At 39.2% G+C, this 21514-nt stretch overlaps 1 protein-coding gene across 3 annotated transcripts in view; it reads left to right on the top strand.

The window, feature by feature from the left end:
• The window catches only part of LOC117406430 (protein WWC3-like), a 63625-nt gene extending 42625 nt beyond the window's left edge, over positions 1–21000 (top strand). For 2 of the 3 annotated variants that reach the window (XM_034010434.3, XM_059028970.1), the window contains exons 9-23: positions 6443–6691; positions 9695–9784; positions 10256–10836; positions 11695–11815; positions 12329–12406; positions 13163–13249; positions 13419–13611; positions 13933–14103; positions 14446–14597; positions 18144–18291; positions 18639–18803; positions 19052–19144; positions 19439–19669; positions 19853–19977; positions 20446–21000. In XM_034010434.3, the coding sequence (XP_033866325.3) occupies positions 6443–6691; positions 9695–9784; positions 10256–10836; positions 11695–11815; positions 12329–12406; positions 13163–13249; positions 13419–13611; positions 13933–14103; positions 14446–14597; positions 18144–18291; positions 18639–18803; positions 19052–19144; positions 19439–19669; positions 19853–19977; positions 20446–20512 (2551 nt within the window). In that variant the 3' untranslated portion in view covers positions 20513–21000. The remainder of the gene's footprint in view (positions 1–6442; positions 6692–9694; positions 9785–10255; positions 10837–11694; positions 11816–12328; positions 12407–13162; positions 13250–13418; positions 13612–13932; positions 14104–14445; positions 14598–18143; positions 18292–18638; positions 18804–19051; positions 19145–19438; positions 19670–19852; positions 19978–20445) is intronic. The other variant, XM_034010435.3, reaches the window with a different exon arrangement.
• Positions 21001–21514: the final 514 nt, after the last annotated feature.

Genomic DNA, 21514 nt, shown 5'->3' on the forward strand with positions numbered 1-21514 from the left:
CTTCACGCTAACTGACTAAGGACTCTGCTGGCCAAGCCTACGCCAAAAGAAAATAATAAAACTCATTTCTAACCAGTCGCTCTCTCCTCTCATACAGCCCCAGTCATTTATATAAGAAGCCATATAGTGTTATTCCCCATAATCTAGCACACTGTTCGTTTATGTGGTTCATCAGAGCACAACACAGCGTCCCTTAGAACGTAATTATCCCCACTAACATGGAGGACCCCTGAGGCCACTATTTATAGCTCCATCCCACGTGATCCCCTCCTCCCAATCACTGCACCCCTGCGATTCCTGCGTCGGACTAAACTCCGAACCCAGGAACTACCACAGCCCCTGAAGATGAGGGGGGGTCACAGGGAGCCTCAACTACTACTCCTCCCACACTCGTTTCCCCAAACACACCGGCAGACACACACACACACACACTCACGCTTCTAACTAAGATCTCAAATGATCTCCCCCACCCCGCATACACACTTTTACACACACCCCCCCCCCCCATTTCCATAATGGCGTTGGCGGTCTCACAATACATAAGAATGGCACACAAATGAACAGACACACACTGTTTACAGTTCCTGCGGGGGCAGCGATACAGCAGTCCAAAAGTTCCAAGATCGCTACAATATGTTACACGTATTGTAAGGGGAACGTGACAGGTCGCGCCTTTAGTGAATGGGGAGAATGTGTGGTGTTGTTGTTTATGGGGGTTGCAGAGCATTTGATTTGCAGAGCAGTTGATTTGAGAATTCAACACCAGTTAGGGATGCCACCTGTCTGGGTTTGACCGGACAGTCCGGGAATTGGCATCTGTGTCTGGGTGGCAGGAATTAACAAGCCCGGACGCCCTGATGTCCGGTTTTTAAGTGAAACTCATAAGAAACACCAACCTTCCTATAATATTTTCTTTGACATACATTAGTTGCTTAAACGATTTCCACTATCTTATTAGAAAAATGTACTGTTTAGTACTGATCTGTACATTCTACTTTGTCCCCAGCATTTGAATAATGCTGAAGACAATGAACATATCCACGTGATGTAAACAATCCAAGTGAAGGGTTGCAGTCACGTGACCCCAGCAGGCTGCACACTGTCAGTATTTGCAACAACAGAGCATGCATCTTATCTCCAGTCACAGGATTTGGAAAGATATCATTTATGATGTGCAAGATAATTTGTGACCCCTACTGTGCACCACCGGTGTGCGAGCACACTATGACATGATTTAACCAAGTTTTTTTCCTTTTAAGAAAACGTACTTATCGGTACATGTTATTAAGAAAAAATACATTTTCAATAGTTTGTTACAAAATGCAATACTAATATGAATTATATACAGTATTTCTATGTTCTATGTTCTACATCTTTCGTTAAATAGACTAACAATTAAAACAATGTATATGACATATTTGGTATAAGAGTATCATAACTTTGTACAGGGATACAAAAAAAAAAGTTCTGCAAGTGACAGCTAAATATTTAAGCTCAGGAGACTGAACTAAAAGGACTATGCTTTGCAAAAAGGAGCACAGCATGAGCAATATGTAAGGTACGTCCATAACGATTTCTGTTCAGTTGCCTAAAAATTACAGGTAGATGGATGCTATTTGCAATTATTGTGCTTTTTAAATATGTTATAAATAGGGCTTCTGATTTTCGGTTTTAACCGATAAAATACCCCCGATACAAAAAAAAATGAAATCGGTGGATAGCCAATAAACAACCGAAAACACCAGAAAAACTGTGGAAATGGTTAATCAATTCACGTTGACTTTACCCTTTTCCCATTAAAAAGTAAAACCTACTACAAAAATAATAATAAATATATTTCCCAGTGCTGCTGGGCAATGTCCCGCCTTCCTGACTTGTATCTATCATTGATTTGTTCTGAATGCTTTAAACCCGCCCCAACTACTGAGTGACAGCACATTCCTACATTTCTATTGGCGACTTTGCTTGTGAGATTTAAAAGGAGATTACAATTAGGAATGGAGGCTTGTTAGTGGGATTTAAAGCTGTATTACAGTTAAGATACGAAGGATTTAAAACAGAATTGTGGTGAAATGTACAAAAATGCCGACACACAAAAACCCCAGAAGAATGTGCCCGTGACCATAGGGATTTTGTTGTGGAAGACAGCAAAGGAAAGAAGGTACAAGTTAAGTGTACAAGTACTGTCGAGTTATTACTTTACATGACAATGCTCAAGCATTTTGGAAATTAACCGAAAACACTCATTTCATACAGTATATCAAAAACGAAAACCCCGAAAAAAACGATCTACATAACTCAAAAATGGCTAATAATAAGCACCGAAAAATACAATTAATAAACCCCGAAAAACAGGAGCTCTAGTTATAAATGATGATGTTTCCGTGATTTCATATTAGTTCAGTAAAATAATAAATGTAGCATAATGCATTCTGTTAACGGTAAAGGCATATTTTATGTAAGGATTGGGAATCACCGACCTGCTTAATTGTGTTTATATATATATATATATATATATATATATATATATATATATATATATATATATATATATATTAGCTCAAAGAGCCATATATATATATATATATATATATATATATATATATATATATATATATATATATATATATACACTGATGCACAAAATAAATGCAACACTCTGGTCTTAGGTCAAAATCACAAAAGATCTGAACAAAAATACAGATCAAAGAATCATAAGTTTTCAATATAAAACACACTGTCAAAATGAAAACATTACAAAGTTAATATCGGGTATGACCTCCCTGGGCATTAACACAATCTTGGCAGCGTTGACGCATAGACCTGATCAGCCTCTGGATAGACTGTGGGATGTTTCGCCACTCTTCCTGTGCAGCTGCAGCCAGCTGGCGAAGGTTGGCTGGTCGCGGTTGCCCCACTGGTTGGCTTGAACAATGCAACAGTCAGCATAACGGTCCTGGGCCAGTGTGGTGACCCTCTGCCTTCCAGGACATGGCCTGTCCCTCACAGAGCCGGTTTCCTGGTTTCTCTGGACTAGTCTGCAGATTTGTTGAAGCAGAACATCTCCTTCTCCAGGCAACTTCTCTCACAGACAGGCTGCCTTCAATCATGCCACTAGCAACCAGACGATCTTCATTACTAAAGCGGGGAATGGTTGTATCTTTCACTGTTCTTGCGTTAATTAAAATCATGTCTTTTTGAATGGCTATTTTATACAGAATCCTAATCAACTCATTTTGGCAATTTTAACTTAACTCAAATAACAAACACTGAACACCTGGCATTTTTATGAAATCACATGACTTGAGCTCAGTATTTTGTTATACCAAAGAACAGTACTACTCAAACAATCAACAAACCTATCTGCTCACTATTTAAAATGTAAATAACATTATGTATGTGCCCAATGAACTATTGATGTAAAACTTTAGACTGTTGTGTTTTCATTGTGCATATATATATATATATATATATATATATATATATATATATATATATATATATATATATATATATATATATATATATATTTCAGCTCAAAGAGCCAGCTGCCCAACGTTTTATATATATAAAAACACGGCTTGGAATAATAACATCCTCTGAATGGTTAAACAGCATCACATGACCATACATATATATATCACATACCATGGCTTGCATAATAATGAGCTGCTTCACACTGAATAAATCACTACGCACCACTGCATTCTAAATTCCATGACAAACTTCCATTTTATTTGTTATTAGTTACAAAACCACTGCCAAAAATGAGTGACATTCCACCTATTTCCTTTAATATATTTGGGATTGAAACTCCAGATAACTGGTACAACACCAACTTTCTGTGGTGAAGACAGCAGTCCACCTGAAAATAAATAAATAAATAAGTGCACCAGCAACTGTCAATAGTAGACACATAACAGTAGATGCTAAATAGATGAAGAACAGCTAAATGTAATAGAAGAAAACAAAGATTGAAAAAACTGCAGCATGGGCTGTTAATGTACTTAAAGACTGGTTTAAAGAAAAAAATATGGACATTCATTTTAAGGAAATAATTTAAAAAAAAAAAAAAATCTCAACAACATTAAAGGGAATTTTATGCCAGTGCAAAAAGTTCAACTGGGGACCAGTATTCAGTCTCCAGTTTTGTAACGCTGAGAGCTGGACTAAATAGATGTTTTAACACTAGAAGTTTTTACATATCTGCCGACAGCGAGTTTAAAACCAACAAAAACGTATTCCTGCCAGTCATGAAAACTTTTAGAAAAGCAGGTAAAGACAAGGCCAGACACCACCACCCGAATTATCGGCCTGGATTTTAAGTGTCTGCGGGAAAAGTGAGGCACTGTCCCCTGACCCCGCGGTCGGATTGGTGCGTAAAGTCTGGTTTGATCTTCAACTTAATCTGGCATGACTTGGATGCAAATGACAGTTAGCTGTGTTATAAGCTGTATAAACCTCTCCATGCTCTGCGGTTCCGATGACATATACCACTTCTGGGGTGGTTAAAGGCCCTTGGCTGACGCCTCAGGCCTTATCACCACCCCAGGCGTGGTATATATCATGGGAACCGCATGGCCCGTCGTGGTTTATACCTTATAGATAGACAGACAGATAGACAGATAGATAGATATATAAGGCAGGATTAGAGCCCTAAGTAGTCATACTTTCACTCCAACTACATAACCGCTATGCTACACACATTCACATCTTAAGCCTTTCAACAGACTAGGCTACTATTTACATTTACCCTATGCAAATGGCAATACATTGCCTCAATATAGGTTGAGCAATTTTGCTATTCCCGTAATATATGTGTGTGTGTGTGTGTGTGTGTGTGTGTTATAAAGTAAAAAAAGAAGTGATCTCTGAAACAAAAACACATTGGAAATGTGAAAAAACACCAAGTTATCAAAAGTTCCCAACAATTTAAGTAGAGATATCAAAAACACGAGCCAAGTTTCAAGAAACCATTGGGGCAATCTTGCCCAGCACAAAGCAAATAAAACAACTGTAAAACCAATGGGGGCCAAGGTTGCTCCAACTGTTTCTGTAACTTGTATCAAAAACACAAGCTAAGTTAGAAGAAACAATTTGGGCAACCTTGGCCAGCACCAAGCAAATAGGCACAACTGTCAAAGTAGTGGGGGTCAAGGTTGCCCCAATTGTTTCTACTAACTTGGCTTGTGTTTTTCATGCATTTTGATCCGCATTTGTTGTGCCTGAAAAACATAAGCCAAGTTCAAATAATCTGTGAATATTTGTTGATTGCTCCATAAGTGATCGTTACATGCTGAGGTATCATAAGGGTACTGATTAAATAACTGTCTGTTTATGACTAAAATTTTGCAGATAAACACATTTCCTTTCTCAATAGTGCAGACACTGCCTGTGTTTGAGCGGAGTGGCACAGAATCTGTGGTCACATTCTTCATTTATTATACATTCCTGTCTCTGGGCTCGCTGATAATACTGGGGCAGGGCTAACTAAATGCCTAGTGCCTAATAAAAGCACAGCAAAGTGTAATAAAACATGATAAAGCATAGTTAATCATTGTAAAGCGCGAGACGTACAGTAAAGCATATTAAAAAACATGGCAAACCAGGCTAATCTAAGGTAAATGCATAGTATAACGATGGGAAAACTGCAAAAATAAACCATGCATTAAAATGACATGTACTTGCATTAGTAAGTTAATAGCATGGAACAGCATGACACATGGCCCAGGATAAATTACTTAATGAGATCTATTGCGTTGAAGATATATATATAAAAAAAAAAAATTGTTTTGCTGATCCAGCAGTATTGGGCAAACTGAGTTGTGAATGGCGCCATTGCTTCAGGATTGGCATTGCCATGGAGACGAGAGAAAGAGAGAGAGATGGAAATTCTCATGCTCCGCTTGTGAGTCAGAATTTCAACCTCCAAAACACATAAAACAGTGAGTCACTGCAGCTCTTGGCCAACATAATAAGTTTAGGCATTCCAAAAGCAGTACTATACCTAAAGTAGACACAGCAAGCTAAATAAAGCACTTGTTATTTTACAAAAACTGGAATGGTTTTATTCATATTTGCAAATGTTGTTTAATTTGTATATTTCAAGTCTGTTAATATCTGACTACTGAATATGTAAGATGTTGGAAGGAATGTATCAAGGATGCATCACTCTCCCAATGCTCTCCTTGAATCCCGAGTCCCAATGGAAGGAGTGCCCAGTTCTGCCCAGTTTTGCTTCTCAAAGCATATATTGCATAACTATGAATAACATTATGCACATGCATTTTTTCCATTATATTTTGAAAAAAATAAAGTCTCCTTGCTTAATGAATAATAAAGCGTTGTTAATGCATGAGTCGTTGCTCATTACCTGTCTGGTAATCTAGTAGGAAATGTGTTGCTGATTGCACCTCCAGTTTCTCTCTGTTCTGTTTCTCAGGGTTTCCAGTATCCAGGTCCAGCTTGCCCAGCTCGAGAACGATAGCTGGCCAGGCCGAGCGGAGGCAGACCGAGACCGGGAGCGGCTGCAGTTGCTCAGGGAGAAGGAGGCTCTGCTGCAGGAGCTGACCCTGATAAGCCAGCACTGCTGCTCCCCTGACGACGCGCTGCACCTGGAGGCCGAGAAGAGGAGACTGGAGGAGGAGATCCAGAGGGCTCACTCCAGCTCTGCACACGGAACCACCGAGAGGTCAGACAGCTGCTGCTGCTCTTCCTTTCCAAGCTTTATTAGAATTAGAGATGCGCAAAGTTTGTACGCCTTTTAAATTAGAGTTACTACCTCCTGATCTAAGTGGCATTTTTTGATTTGAAGGATCCCATTTAGCACTGAGAGACTTTGCCCCCTTTCCCCTACATCTGTGTTTTCATTTACTGGCAGATGTTCCATTAGTATACATAAAAACAAAATATATATATATACACACACACGCACATATACATGACCCCGCTTTATATCCTGATTGCAGTGCAGACTGGTGATATATATTCGTGATATAAAGCGGGTTTCACGTTTGCCTATGACAGCACATTACGAGTGTGAGAGAAAAAAACTTCTGGTGAATTTAACAACGGTTTGGTGAATCCGCTTTACATTGGTGCATGCAGCGGTGAATTTAACAACGCACCCTATTTTATCTTCTGCGCACTGTTCTGAGTTCCGCTTCCTTCCATCACTGTGTGACTGCCTTCATTGAAAACAGTGGCTTCAACTTTTTTTTTGCTGCGTGGCACCGCTGCATTGCGTTCTGTGTGAAAGGCCATTTTTTAACTAAATAGTAGTGCATAATAGTTAAACAAAAAGGCATGACTTGCATTCAAATTAAAACACTTCCGATTATAAAAAAAAAGAAATACAAAACACTTACGTTTAACAACTGAAGAATATGCGTGCGTCCGCATCAGATTAACATTGTAATAATAATAATAAAAAAATACTATATCTTAGCAGAAGTAATTGCTCAGCTATGGTTGTTCAATATTGTTTACGTTTTATGTCCAAAAGCAAAGCATTTGAATTAATCTCACAAACCCTGACTAATGTAACTATCGTACTAAATTCAGCTTCTTTTTCTATAATTTTACCATTTAATCCAAACACAACATGCTTTGAAACAAAATGTAATTGGTAGATTTAGATTAAAAAAAAAAAAAAGTGTTGCCTTAATTTTTAAATAAAAAAAACGTGAATACTTGGCCTACTTCTGATTTGTCTTATCCAACGCGTAATGTAGGCTTGAAGTGTGTATCCTAGCAACGCGCTAATCTTCCGTACTAGCACTAGAAGCAGCGCACTCACTGTTTTAATGCAAACTGGCAACAGGAGACTTAAAACTGGGTACTAATTGGATGCACCAAAATGTAATCGAAGCTCTGTAAAATTAAGAACAGATGATCAATAATCGATGCATCGATTAATTGTTGCACCACTAATTATTGTTTTTATTCACAATCCAGGGAGAAATGTACAGTATGATTGTGTGTGTGTGTGTGGGGGGGGGGGTTATCAGCAGGCTGCCACAGGCAAGGGAGTCTTCACTGAGGATAGTTCCTCAGCCACTGCTGTTGGTTTTATTTCGCACAGGCCACATAATGCGCAGAGTGAGAACTGGCATTCCAAAGGGATATTTAACTGTCAGACATGCTGCGGTGCATGCATAGAAAACAAACAGTCATTTTCTATACCTGTCACTTTGTTTACAACAACTTTTGGCACCCAGAATGAAATGTTCTTTTTGTAGAATGTTTTATGTAATCAAACCGTCATCATAACTCTTCTGCATTTTGGAAATATGCATTCCAAAAGTGGAATGCCTGGAGGAGGTAGGCCTGAGATAATAGCATCGCTCCATGCGTCAAAATGTGTCAAATCAAGTCCTAAATTGAAGAATCGTCATATTACTGAGACAGAAATGCACTTCCTTATCTCCTGAAATTCCGTCGCAAGTCTGTTAAGAGATGTTTATCGCACAACCTAATAATGCAACTTAATAATGAAACTCTGTAAAAAAAAATGCAAACCAGGAAAGGGCACAGAGCCTACGATTGTTAAAAGTAATTTTTTCGGAATTTCACAACAGACATCTCTGAATAATCTGAAAACAGGTTAATGTGTTTATGCTGTATATTTTGTTATACATATTACAAATACAATATATAATAGTTAAGAAATACACACCTTCAGACTATCGCTGATAAACCACTGAAATCTCAGCAGCAAGCCACTCTCTGTGTGGCTAAATCAACAAAGCCTTATCTTATGGTCCTTAAGAGCACAGCATCGAATTCTGCTGTTGAAGTATTTTCATACAAAGGTACTTCTCTTATTCTAATTATAGTTGTTATAACCTCTCTAGTTAAGAATTGTTCATTTTACCTGACATATAGTTATAGTTGTTATAACCTCTCGAATTAAGAATTGTTCATTTTACCAGACATATTTTGTTTTAACTTGAAATTCATATTACAGAAAAGCTATTGATACTGATGGTCGCATTGCTGAGTGAGGAAGGATAACGGCTTGAAACACAAGTTAATAGAACGTAGTTGAAAAAGTAACATTGGAATGCTTCCTTAATATCATTCTAAAATCTTAAAGTTGTTATAAACACCCTTTTTAATGCAATGCATGTTTAAATAATGGCACAGTTCTTATGATGAGTGACTTCCAGAATATTAGCATTGCCCCTCCTTAATTACCATACAATGACACCCACTGACGAGGCACTGTGAAGTTTTTTATTATGTCATAATAAAAAGGACAGGGTCAGGAGGATTATTTTCAGGAATAGTGGCGATACAATCACAGCGTGCGACCTCTGTTTTTGCTGTAAACACAGCCACTGTGAACTTTGGAATAGTACAGTTGTTCATATTGGTGGAATTGCCTAATGTAGCCTATTTTTATTTGCCTGAAAATGTTTCAATGTATATACATGTAAACTAATGCTTCATGAATATTGCCCTTTTGTTTAATTTTATCAAAAAAAAAGAATGTAGTCAATATACCCTACTGAACACCCAAAGAAAAATAATTTGGTCCACAGGCAGATGTCCAAAATAAAAAAAAGGAATGTGTAATATTCTGTGCTGTTATTTTGCAAATTCTCATGAGATTTTTGTTATTTCATGATCTGCACCAGTAACTTCTCTGAATCATAAATGCCAAGTATTTTTTATGTCTGTTTTTCAACAGAATACTTCAACAGGAGAAAAGAAGTATGCTTCTGAGGCAGTTGGAAGAAGCCACACGTGTCGCCACATATTTGCACTCCCAGCTAAAAAGGTGAGTTGTCTCAGCATACTGACAGAGAATCTCAAACAGTTGAAGGCCATTGCACATTGGCTCTGATCAGTAATTTTATCATTGGTAATCCGTATTGGCACCTGGGGTTGCTACTGTAGGTGGTGCAGTGAGTTAATGGTGTAAAACTAATTGGAAAAAGGATCAGTTCGTATTGGCACCTGTGGCCACGATTCGGTAATTACAAGTAGAATGTTTTTGTAATATCATTCTAACATCTTCCAAATATTAGCATTGCCCCTCTTTCATTACCATAAAATGACACCCACTTGCGTGACAGTGAATCCATGTCATAATAAAAAAGGACAGGGTCCTTTTTTTATCAGGAACAGTGGTGCTATAATCATAGCATGCAACCTCTATTTTTGTTGTAAAGTGCTGGGGTTGCTACTGTAGGTGGTGCAGTGTGTTAATGCACTGGTTACAATGTGTCTTTTTGCTTTTTCTCTGTAGCTTTTCTGCCAGCAACCTCATGGTGTCGTCCGGCAGCAGCAGAGGCTCCCTGGCGTCCAGCCGTGGCTCCCTGGCGTCCAGCCGTGGGTCACTCAGCTCTGTGAGCTTCACTGACATCTACGGGCCGTCTCAGTACGAGCGCACAGAGGGTGGAGGCCTCAGTGACCTTGAGCAGCACCTGCGCTTTGACCTGTACCCCTTCGACGCTATCTTCAAGGACACCACGGTGTACGGGACAGAGCCGCTCAGCCTGGGGAAGCCCAAGCGCTCCCTGGACACCCCACAGTCATTTGCATCTCTGTCATCACGCTCCTCCCTGTCCTCTCTGTCCCCGCCCAGCTCTCCCTTGGACACACCCTACCACTCGGCCTCTCGGGACTCCCCGCTGGCCCAGATGACAGAGGAGTATATGGAGCTGGCGGGGCGGGGCTTTCTCGAGGGGCTCCGGGTGTACTCCCAGCCCCACAATGAGGCTGCCCCTGGGGCAGCCCCCAGCGGTCAGTTTTGTGGCTATCTGCTTGACAGCAAAGGGCTAAAGGAAAGCGTTCCACAGATAGGGTCTGTAACGCATGGAACTGGAGGCAAGTGCTTTCCATTTCTTTTGTTAACCATGGCAACCCAAGTGTGTAAGCCAATTGTAGAAGCTTTTTGCTGTTAGCGACATTCAATATCTGAGGTAAAATGTTAATGGATTCCTATAGTTATAAAGAAAATATTAAAATTAAGCTAAACTTTTTTTTATTTGTAATCTGCATGACGTCTTCAAAAACACTAAATACATGTTTCTTTACCTAAACTTTTAGTATTTCGATAGTCAATAAAAAATGTTTTCGGGTATCAAGTTAATCTGGCTACAAGAAAGTAGGCACATTTTCTCAATAACGATGGGGTATTATTGCAGTTTCTCACAAGAAACATGTTTTGAGAAGAAATATCATGGCATTCTGAACTGATAATGTCTGCTGCCCCCTAGAGGCAAGCTACAGTACTCTTAAAAAATAAAATAATCCGGACAAAGCACAATAACACTTCTTGCCATTGTCAGGAGGATTAGGGTTACCAATACATTTGCACAGTAATTTTTCAGTTTGTCATACTTCTGTGGGCTTGGTTATGCTTTACCACGCTTTCAGTATGCTTTAGTGCAATGCTTTTACCATTAATACTGAAAGTTTAAAAGGCTTTGGAAATGAGTTGAGAAAAGCTTGAGCATCTCACAGAATGAAAGAGATGAAGTAAGCTAGCGAGCAGACGGCACATTTGTGACTGAAATGTCATGACCCTATAGCTCAGGAAGTATAGAGGCCTACAGTTCGGCATGCATTGCTTTCTCCATGCATAAATTCAGCACACCAAATTTCATTCGAAGCAGGATGGTGACTTCCAGACTTCCCTCTGGTGGGGTTTAATATGGAGTGACCCTATTGATTTCTCCACAGGGGTGACCCTGCGCTGCAACAGTGCCGGGAGGTCAGGCAGGAGGGCCAGAAGAGTCTCTGCAGGGGTATCGGAAGACGCTCTGGCCACAGATAGTGGAGTCTTTGAAGCGTGGAGCAGAAGGTTGGGTATACATCTATTACCATGATATTGCCAGCCATGCAAATTACATGACAGTAAAAAAAAAAAAAAAAACATTAAAATAGTACAAATTAGCTTCAAATTTTTTTTTTTGCACTCATTCTGAGTGGTTAAATCATGTGACAATACGACCATTCAGTTCTTACATACAGAGAGCATTTTGGGCTGGCAGAGTCGTAAGCCGCATTGTCATTTGAATGGAATGAGGAAAGCTGTTCATTTCTGATAGAATTCTTCAGAAAGGTTCAAAGCAGCTCAAAGCCATGTAAAGGCAGATTTGGAGACAAATAAGTAAACAAAGTAAAAATGTAACTCAATGTTGGAGTGACCTAATCACTTAGAACGGATTGCAAACATCACAGCGTATGCATATGTCTAGGGTGTGCATACAGCATGCATCATTGTTTGTCCACATGCCCCAAGATATTTTCAGGGTTTTATTGAGCAGCACTAACAGGTGACTCATTCCAACAACATTGGCTCTTTTGTTTCCAGTAGGCCTGAGGATTCTGAAGTTCACCATGTCAATGATGCTGCTAGCGCTGAAACACCTCAGATCCAGCTTGGACTCATGTAGGTAAAAAGAAGAGTGAAAATAAATAACAAAAAGGAAACCATTTATATAAATTAAGTTTGTTAGATGGGATACGACTGTAGAGATTTAACAAAGAGGACACTGACAGGTTACCCTTATAAAAGTTTAACACAATATTTTTGTGGTTTTACCATGTTTTTCCCATTGTTATACTCTGCATTTTCCATAGTTTACCCTGGCTTGTCATGTTTATTAATTTGTTTTACCATACCTCTGCTTACAATGCTTACCTATACTTTACCATGCTTTCAATGTGCTCTATTACACTTTGCTATCCTTTTGCTATGGTAAACCTTTATAAGGGGTCATACACACACATACAGTGACTCGTCTTAAGAAACAACAGTAAGATAACAGTAAGTTACCCTTGTCTCCTTTGTTAATGTGAAGGATTTCTTAATCTACTCAAACCAGATGGGCCTGGGTGTTGTGTTTACTTTATGAACTGTAGGTGTTAACTCTAAACTAAACTACTGTACTCTGCTCCAAAACATGTAGCAATGTACTGTGGGACATCATTCCCCACTTCTTTACTTTAGGAGTAATGGTAGTACACATCCTTCAGAACTACTTTTCATTCATCCATGAGGTTTACTTGCAGCACATGTATTTTCATACTTGACCACATATTACGTATAGTTCAGATAAAGAAATACTGCATGCCATAATTTAAAGCTGCAAATATAAAGAGGTTTAGTTATTTAGTAATTTACTTAACATGTTTTGTGTTTTAGGTATGATGCTGGCAATGAATGTCTTCTAGTCCATTTGCTTCAACTGAAAAACCTAAACGAGGTTCTCATGAAAGAAGTATTTAAAATGTAAGTTCTAACAGATCATCAGGTATTATTTTAGCCAATACTCCGGCACTTCAGTTTTCTTTGTCTTTTTTTTTATTTGTATTTGCATTTCAATTCATCGTTTGTTTCGTTGGGTTGTGATGGTGATTTTAAACCTGGCCTTTTTTTCTTTCTTTTTTTCTTTCCACAGATATGTTAAAATTCACATGCTTCCCCTTGACCCCAGCACAGCAAGCACTTACTGCTCCAAAGCTCTGGATCTTCAGACTCTGTTAACGTTTAACGAAGGGTTCCGCATCCCCGTTCCTGCCAGTGCTTTAGGGCTTAGGTCCCTTCAGCTGTATGTGTGTTCTGTAGGTCACCAGGCACAGGAAGAGCTGCTGGTAGGTACAGTGTGAGGCCACTTTTATTAGCAACTACTAGTAAATTGAGTAGGTAGAATATATTTTCATTTCAAAATGTTCCCTCACTGCCTGGCATGGTTGAGATATCTCATCTCGTTTATAAGCGGGTCCCAGGGTGGTGGACGTTCAAAAAGTTAGACAATACAAAATACGTATGGCAAGTTAAAACACCATCATAATGTAGCATCAGACACCCTTCTACACCATTACATTCACATTCCTTCCACAGCACCTTTGTTTTAAATTAGTGTATATTCTGTCAGGTCTTCAGTTCTACTTGGCCTGTCCTGTTTTATTCAGGGTGTGGTGCAGGTCAGCCTGGCTGATTGTGATGGATCCCCAGACATGTCGTTTCACTGGTACCGAGTCCAGACTGTGAGTGGACCCGACCCACACAGGAAAAGGAACAGCATCCAGTTTGCAGAGGGCAGCCTGGAGCACCCTGGAAACCGCATGCACGTGAAAACTACGGTAGGAGTCGTCACTTTTTTTATTTTTTTTATCTATAGCTATGGCTATATTTATTAAACAGTTGAAAAGGGTTTCATGAACTAAAAACTTGACTTGACAATTAATCAAAATTGACCTGAACACGCCTACAAAACATTCCTTAAAACATTTATTTTTTGTAAATCCTTGATGTTGTTGTTGTTGTTGTTGTTGTTGTTCTTAATATTATTAGTTTTATTCCTCATAGTCAGCATCTCTAGTGCTTATTTTAGGAGGCCTTGGTACACAGTGTGTTGTTGTGGCCAGTGTCACCTCGGGTCTCTCAGGTTATTGGTTACCGAGTGGAGTGTCTTCTCCTGGCAGGACTCAGTGTCGGCTCTGCTGGCTCGAACTACAGCGCAGCTGGAGGCGGTGGAGCGGGAGTTGGCGGGAGATCAGGTCAAGCTGGAGTACACCGACGAGGAGATCCAGGAGATGGAGAGGAAGGAAGATCAGGCCGAGGCCGTGTCAGAGAGGTATGACACAGAGATGCACTTCGGCCCCTGATAAGCAACGATTTCTACCCACATTTGCACCACCTTTTTTCCCCCTAGAAAGTTGGTATACTGTGATGCAAGCTTAGAATATTGAAAATTCATGATAAAGAAACAAAACATGTAACATTCCTCTGGCTGCCTGGAATATGCATCTTTGATAATTACTAACCGTTTTGTGATGTAACACATGCTGGTACTGAGATGGGAAAGCACAGGACTCGCCCACAGATACTGACTCTGCTCCTGGCTTTGCTGTGTGTTTAGCGTATTATTCACAGTATCTGGAGGATTTGTTTTCTATCCCAGTAGTTATTTGTCTTAAAATAAAGGCACTGATTGCATTCTTAGCGTGCTTCAGCTGTGCATTTCTACTGCCGAAAAGGACAACACTTTTTCTATTCACCAATATTGTTATTGCTAACAATTTTATATTAATTTCTTATAAAGACAGGTTTCTACATAAAGGAAGTATTCATTGAAATAACATACAGTGCCTTGCGAAAGTATTCGGCCCCCTTGAACTTTGCGACCTTTTGCCACATTTCAGGCTTCAAACATAAAGATATGAAACTGTAATTTTTTGTGAAGAATCAACAACAAGTGGGACACAATCATGAAGTGGAACGAAATTTATTGGATATTTCAAACTTTTTTAACAAATAAAAAACTGAAAAATTGGGCGTGCAAAATTATTCAGCCCCTTTACTTTCAGTGCAGCAAACTCTCTCCAGAAGTTCAGTGAGGATCTCTGAATGATCCAATGTTGACCTAAATGACTAATGATGATAAATAGAATCCACCTGTGTGTAATCAAGTCTCCGTATAAATGCACCTGCACTGTGATAGTCTCAGAGGTCCGTTTAAAGCGCAGAGAGCATCATGAAGAACAAGGAACACACCAGGCAGGTCCGAGATACTGTTGTGGAGAAGTTTAAAGCCGGATTTGGATACAAAAAGATTTCCCAAGCTTTAAACATCCCAAGGAGCACTGTGCAAGCGATAATATTGAAATGGAAGGTATCAGACCACTGCAAATCTACCAAGACCTGGCCGTCCCTCTAAACTTTCAGCTCATACAAGGAGAAGACTGATCAGAGATGCAGCCAAGAGGCCCATGATCACTCTGGATGAACTGCAGAGATCTACAGCTGAGGTGGGAGACTCTGTCCATAGGACAACAATCAGTCGTATACTGCACAAATCTGGCCTTTATGGGAGAGTGGCAAGAAGAAAGCCATTTCTTAAAGATATCCATAAAAAGTGTTGTTTACAGTTTGCCACAAGCCACCTGGGAGACACACCAAACATGTGGAAGAAGGTGCTCTGGTCAGATGAAACCAAAATCGAACTTTTTGGCAACAATGCAAAACGTTATGTTTGGCGTAAAATCAACACAGCTCATCACCCTGAACACACCATCCCCACTGTCAAACATGGTGGTGGCAGCATCATGGTTTGGGCCTGCTTTTCTTCAGCAGGGACAGGGAAGATGGTTAAAATTGATGGGAAGATGGATGGAGCCAAATACAGGACCATTCTGGAAGAAAACCTGATGGAGTCTGCAAAAGACCTGAGACTGGGACGGAGATTTGTCTTCCAACAAGACAATGATCCAAAACATAAAGCAAAATCTACAATGGAATGGTTCACAAATAAACATATCCAGGTGTTAGAATGGCCAAGTCAAAGTCCAGACCTGAATCCAATCGAGAATCTGTGGAAAGAACTGAAAACTGCTGTTCACAAATGCTCTCCATCCAACCTCACTGAGCTCGAGCTGTTTTGCAAGGAGGAATGGGCAAAAATTTCAGTCTCTCGATGTGCAAAACTGATAGAGACATACCCCAAGCGACTTACAGCTGTAATCGCAGCAAAAGGTGGCGCTACAAAGTATTAACTTAAGGGGGCTGAATAATTTTGCACGCCCAATTTTTCAGTTTTTTATTTGTTAAAAAAGTTTGAAATATCCAATAAATTTCGTTCCACTTCATGATTGTGTCCCACTTGTTGTTGATTCTTCACAAAAAATTACAGTTTCATATCTTTATGTTTGAAGCCTGAAATGTGGCAAAAGGTCGCAAAGTTCAAGGGGGCCGAATACTTTCGCAAGGCACTGTAGCTTTTCCTTCTGTGTGTTCCTTGTTGGTTCATGCAGCAGCTTTAGTTACACTATATAACATCAAAGCAAAACTTGCGTGCAATTGTATTTTAGTACAAAAGCTAATACTTTATATCATGTCTGTGGTGTTTTGAGGTAGTGCACTCCATGTAAATAATTGCATGTGTTAGATCTGTGAGGCCCAGATAATGGAAAACCTTATTTAATAAATAGCCCCAATTTACCTACTGATTCACAAAGCTTTTTACTTGCACCATTTTTGTTTAAGAGAAATACACCCACAAATGTAACAAAACATTTCAAAGAGAACTTAAAAGTATCTTTTTTATTTCAAGTTATATAACTTTTTTTCTCATTTCCAAATAAAATGTGGTAATGGAACTTTTGAGTATTATGGCTTAGTACCCCCCAATCTTGTATGAATGCCTTTAAAGGTTTATTTGTATTATAGTTAGGCTTGCCACTGTTCGATTTTTATTTTTTTGCCAAATCTACAATTAATATCAACGTTTATTTTAGAAAGAAGTTAGTTTTTTTCAATCTTTATTTTTCAATTCAAGCAGAGAATGGGTGAAATCGACTTTTATGCTTGAAAAAAAATACTTTTTATGCCATTGAAAAACGTTTCATTTAGCGAAACCCCTTTATCATATTCAACATGCAACAAAACCATGGTTACCAACATTCTAATTGAAATAACGTTTGGTCACAGCTGAGCTATACATTTAAAGATTTTCTCAAATAAACCGTAGTAAACGCAGCATATACAAGTGTATTACACAGACCTTTTATAGCATACATTTGAGTAAAAATAATATGCACAGAACAAAACATTAGATAGTTGAACAGAACTAACTTCTTATTCAGAGTCTGAGCTCCCCCTCTCCTGCTTTAGCACAGCCGGACACAGGCAAGGCAGACAGGCCCGCTTCGTCCTGCCGCAGAGACTTCAGCCGTCGGGCAGGGTATTCTGCACAATATTCAATAAGTGTTTTTCTCTTGTGCCCCATTTTCAAATCAAACTAGTAACTGCCACCATATACCTAAAGCAAAAGCTTACTTACAGCTTAACCTGCTAATTTCAAAGTAGGCGCTTTGAATGACAGGCGCTGTAGCTGGCAAATGACAGCATTCTAGCACTGCTTCAGTCAACGAGATCTGTCAGAACAGGGTGAAACTACAGTACTAACGGACCACTGAGGTGACTGACAGCGACAGAAAATAAAAAATAGCGAGTGGTTTTACGTATATAAGTTTATTTCAATCAAACTCATATTTTTGGGGAATTCAGCATTTAACAAGCTTTACCGATTTAATATTGAAAAGTGGCAAGCCTAATTATAGTACAATTTATGTTTGTATTTTCCCACTGCAAGTACTGCAATTAATGTGCTTGTTCATAACAGGAGTTGGCAGGCTGAGTCGGTGGATAGTGGCTGCAGCAACAGCACAGCATTTGGTCCTCATTGTCCGGAGGGCCTGTGTGGGGAAGTGGCATATGGGGAGCCAGAGGGCCGGTGTGCTGCAAGAAGAACCCGGCCTCCACCACTGAAGGTAACTCCAGCCAAGCTTTTGCTGTATATGTACTAGACAATAGACATCCCACCGAGAGAGAACTAGCTTGAAATGAGACTACGGTATACGGCATTGAACATGTGTGACCAGGTATAGCCAAGGCTGTAAGTCACAGCACAGGAAGCGGTCTGATTGCAGCCTCTGAGGTAAGAGATCCCTACAGCACAGGATGTGATTTGGTCCCAAGAAGAAGCATTTTAGTCCATTATGCTGTTGCACAGTTTGAGAAATTGCATGATGATGGTCTTTGGCCATGTTTAACCAAAGAAGAAGCGAAAACACTGATATCATAAAACATTCCAGAAAATATATTTTTGGCTTCACAGGTGGATAAGGAGACGAACACGGAGAGCCTGTTTCCTGAGAAGCTGTCTGTGCGACTGAAGGACAGGGGAAGCCGCAGGTCCCATGGCTCTCCCTTTGTACGAAGCAGTACCATTGTGCGCTCCCAGACATTCTCCCCAGGGGCACAGAGCCAGTATGTGTGCAGAGTGAGTATACGGTCCATACAGAGACAAGGGACTGAAGCCCACCTAGAATGCAGGCCTGTGGTCCAGGCTGTCTAAACACATGAATAGTATTAAGGACAAGCACTAGAAAAACAAATACAGAAGGCTATGTTTAAAGGATACTTGTCACAGCCTTGCTCAAGGAGAAGCTTTCGACAGTGTATTTTTCAGTGTCTTGTGTTTGAGTAAATAAAATGTACATTAATGACTACATTTCTTTCGTGTCCCAGCTGTACCGTAGCGACAGTGACAGTTCAACATTACCAAAAAGATCCCCCTTCATCAGAAACACGTTGGAAAGACGAACTCTACGATATAAACAGGTATGTTATATGCAGTTTATGTGCATATTGCAATAACAGTTTAGGCAACAATTTATCTGAACTACCCAAATCAGAATACCCACTCCTTCAAAGTTTTTTTTCCAAGGCTGTTTTGAAGCTTCTACTGTTTGTAAAATATTCACCATTCAATTACAGAATAACATGTAAATGAATATAAATATGTTTAATTAACATCACTGGCACCATTTTTTTAAACAGGGGAAAAACACTTTTTCACTTTTTTTAATAATTTGGAGGCTGCTGTACTCTGATTTCCCTCTTTCCCCCATGCAGCAGTCATACAGGTCCTCGCTGGCGGAGCAGTCGACGCGGACCTCGCTGGACCTGGAGCTGGATCTCCAGGCCTCCAAGACTCGGCAGAGACAGCTGAACGAGGAGCTGAGCAGCCTGCGAGAGCTAAGACTGAGGCTCGAGGAGGCGCAGGGCCGGGGGATCACCGAGCTGCCCCACTGGGTCATCCGAGACGAGCGCTTCCGCTGTCTCCTCCGAGAGGCAGAGAGACAGGTACTGCACAGGCAGAGGACATCGTCACAGGGAGAGTGCTAGTAACTCCACCCTCTACTACTCATGATTAGAAAGCACTGTAAGGTATTTCAATTGGGCTGTAACTCTTGAAAAGTAGATAGTCGTCCTGTCTAGTACATTGTCTGTGTGTAACCTGGTCTGATGCGCTTCCCCTGCCTGCAGGCCAAGCAGACCAAACAGGAGCAGCGGCAGGAGGAGGCGGCAGAGAGAATGCTGAGGAAAGCCTCCAAGGAGGTGTTACAGATGAGGGGGCAGAACCAGGAGTCGCTCCCGGTGCAGACATTCAGGTCAGCGTAGCACTTACTGCAAGGCGTGCATGGACAACTACTGAATCTACCACCTTGTGTGTGGTCCCTTGCATCAGAACTGATCTATTTTATATGTTCAGTAAACAGGGATGTATCGAAATACAATTATTCCTAATTTATATATATATATCTATATATATATATATATATATATATATATATATATATATATATATATATATATAATCGATTGCAAAATTAACTGCATATAATGTACACTGTGGTGTTTGTTAAAGAGGGTATAGAATGGGAATGGGAAAAATGTGTCATGTCATATTTGGTATTATTTACATTATTATGACAGGTGTAGGTGTTTGTGTAAAACTTTTTTGTTTTTTTCTTGAAGTTTCCATAGCAGCTCAAATGTTGTAATAATTGTTAGTGCACTGTATATGGTCTCTTGTCAAGAGATCAGTCACTCATCTGTGTTATTTCTTTTGCCAACAGAGAGAAGATAGCATTTTTTACCAGACCAAGACTCAACATACCTCCTCTGCCAGCAGATGACGTATGAGTGCCTTCCTACATTATATGTAATTAAATATGAAGTATTCACCTGTCTCGTTTTTATTTTCATGAAGTAATTGAACATAGTTAGCATTGAAAAAAAACAAAAAACTTGTGCACAAGCTATTAATATACAAGTTTAAAAAAGTAATATATATATATATATATATATATATATATATATATATATATATATATATATATATGCATATATTTTATATTACTAGTGACAACAACAGGGCTTGGTTTTCCTTGTTGTAAAAGTAACATCTCTGAAAAACGTATTTTATAAAAGAAGAAACTATCCTCTTACCCTTATTTTTCTGATGTTTGTGTGCTTACAAAAGGCTGGAAGACAGGAACAAAGTCAGTTTAGACAAATTCACTGTACTGTAAATTATTTTATAGTACTTTTTCTTGAAAGAAATGTGTGTGTGTGTGTGTGTGTGTGTGTATATATATATATATATATATATATATATATATATATATATATATATATATCACATGAAAACCTACTTTTATGTAGATGTTGTAAGACTATAAAAATAGTGCTTCAGTATTTTTGGCATACAGTAGAATGGAACTTTTGGCTGATTTTGTTACTGTTACCTGATTTGAAAAATGAAAAAGAAAAAAACATCTTCTGTGTCATACTTTGTCACTTTTTAAATCCACTTTTCTTATTATCTGTACTTTAATATATATATATATATATATATATATATATATATATATATATATATATATATATATGAAACATTGTATTCAAAACTTTGTATTATATAAATCTGTTATAACATCTGCAGTGTTTCAACTGAAGATTTATCATTAAACAATTGAAGTGCAATGGTGTTTTGTGCTACTTTCATTTGAACTCCATTTCTTCTGTCTCCCATGTTCTAATACACCAGCAATAAACTGGTGCAGATTTCCCATCCTAAAAATGTGACGGACATGTTTGCTATAAAGGGGTTGAAATGATGTTTTTTACAATCATTAATTATCA

The sequence above is a fragment of the Acipenser ruthenus genome, chromosome 8 (assembly GCF_902713425.1).
Source record: "Acipenser ruthenus chromosome 8, fAciRut3.2 maternal haplotype, whole genome shotgun sequence".
NCBI lineage: Eukaryota > Metazoa > Chordata > Actinopteri > Acipenseriformes > Acipenseridae > Acipenser > Acipenser ruthenus.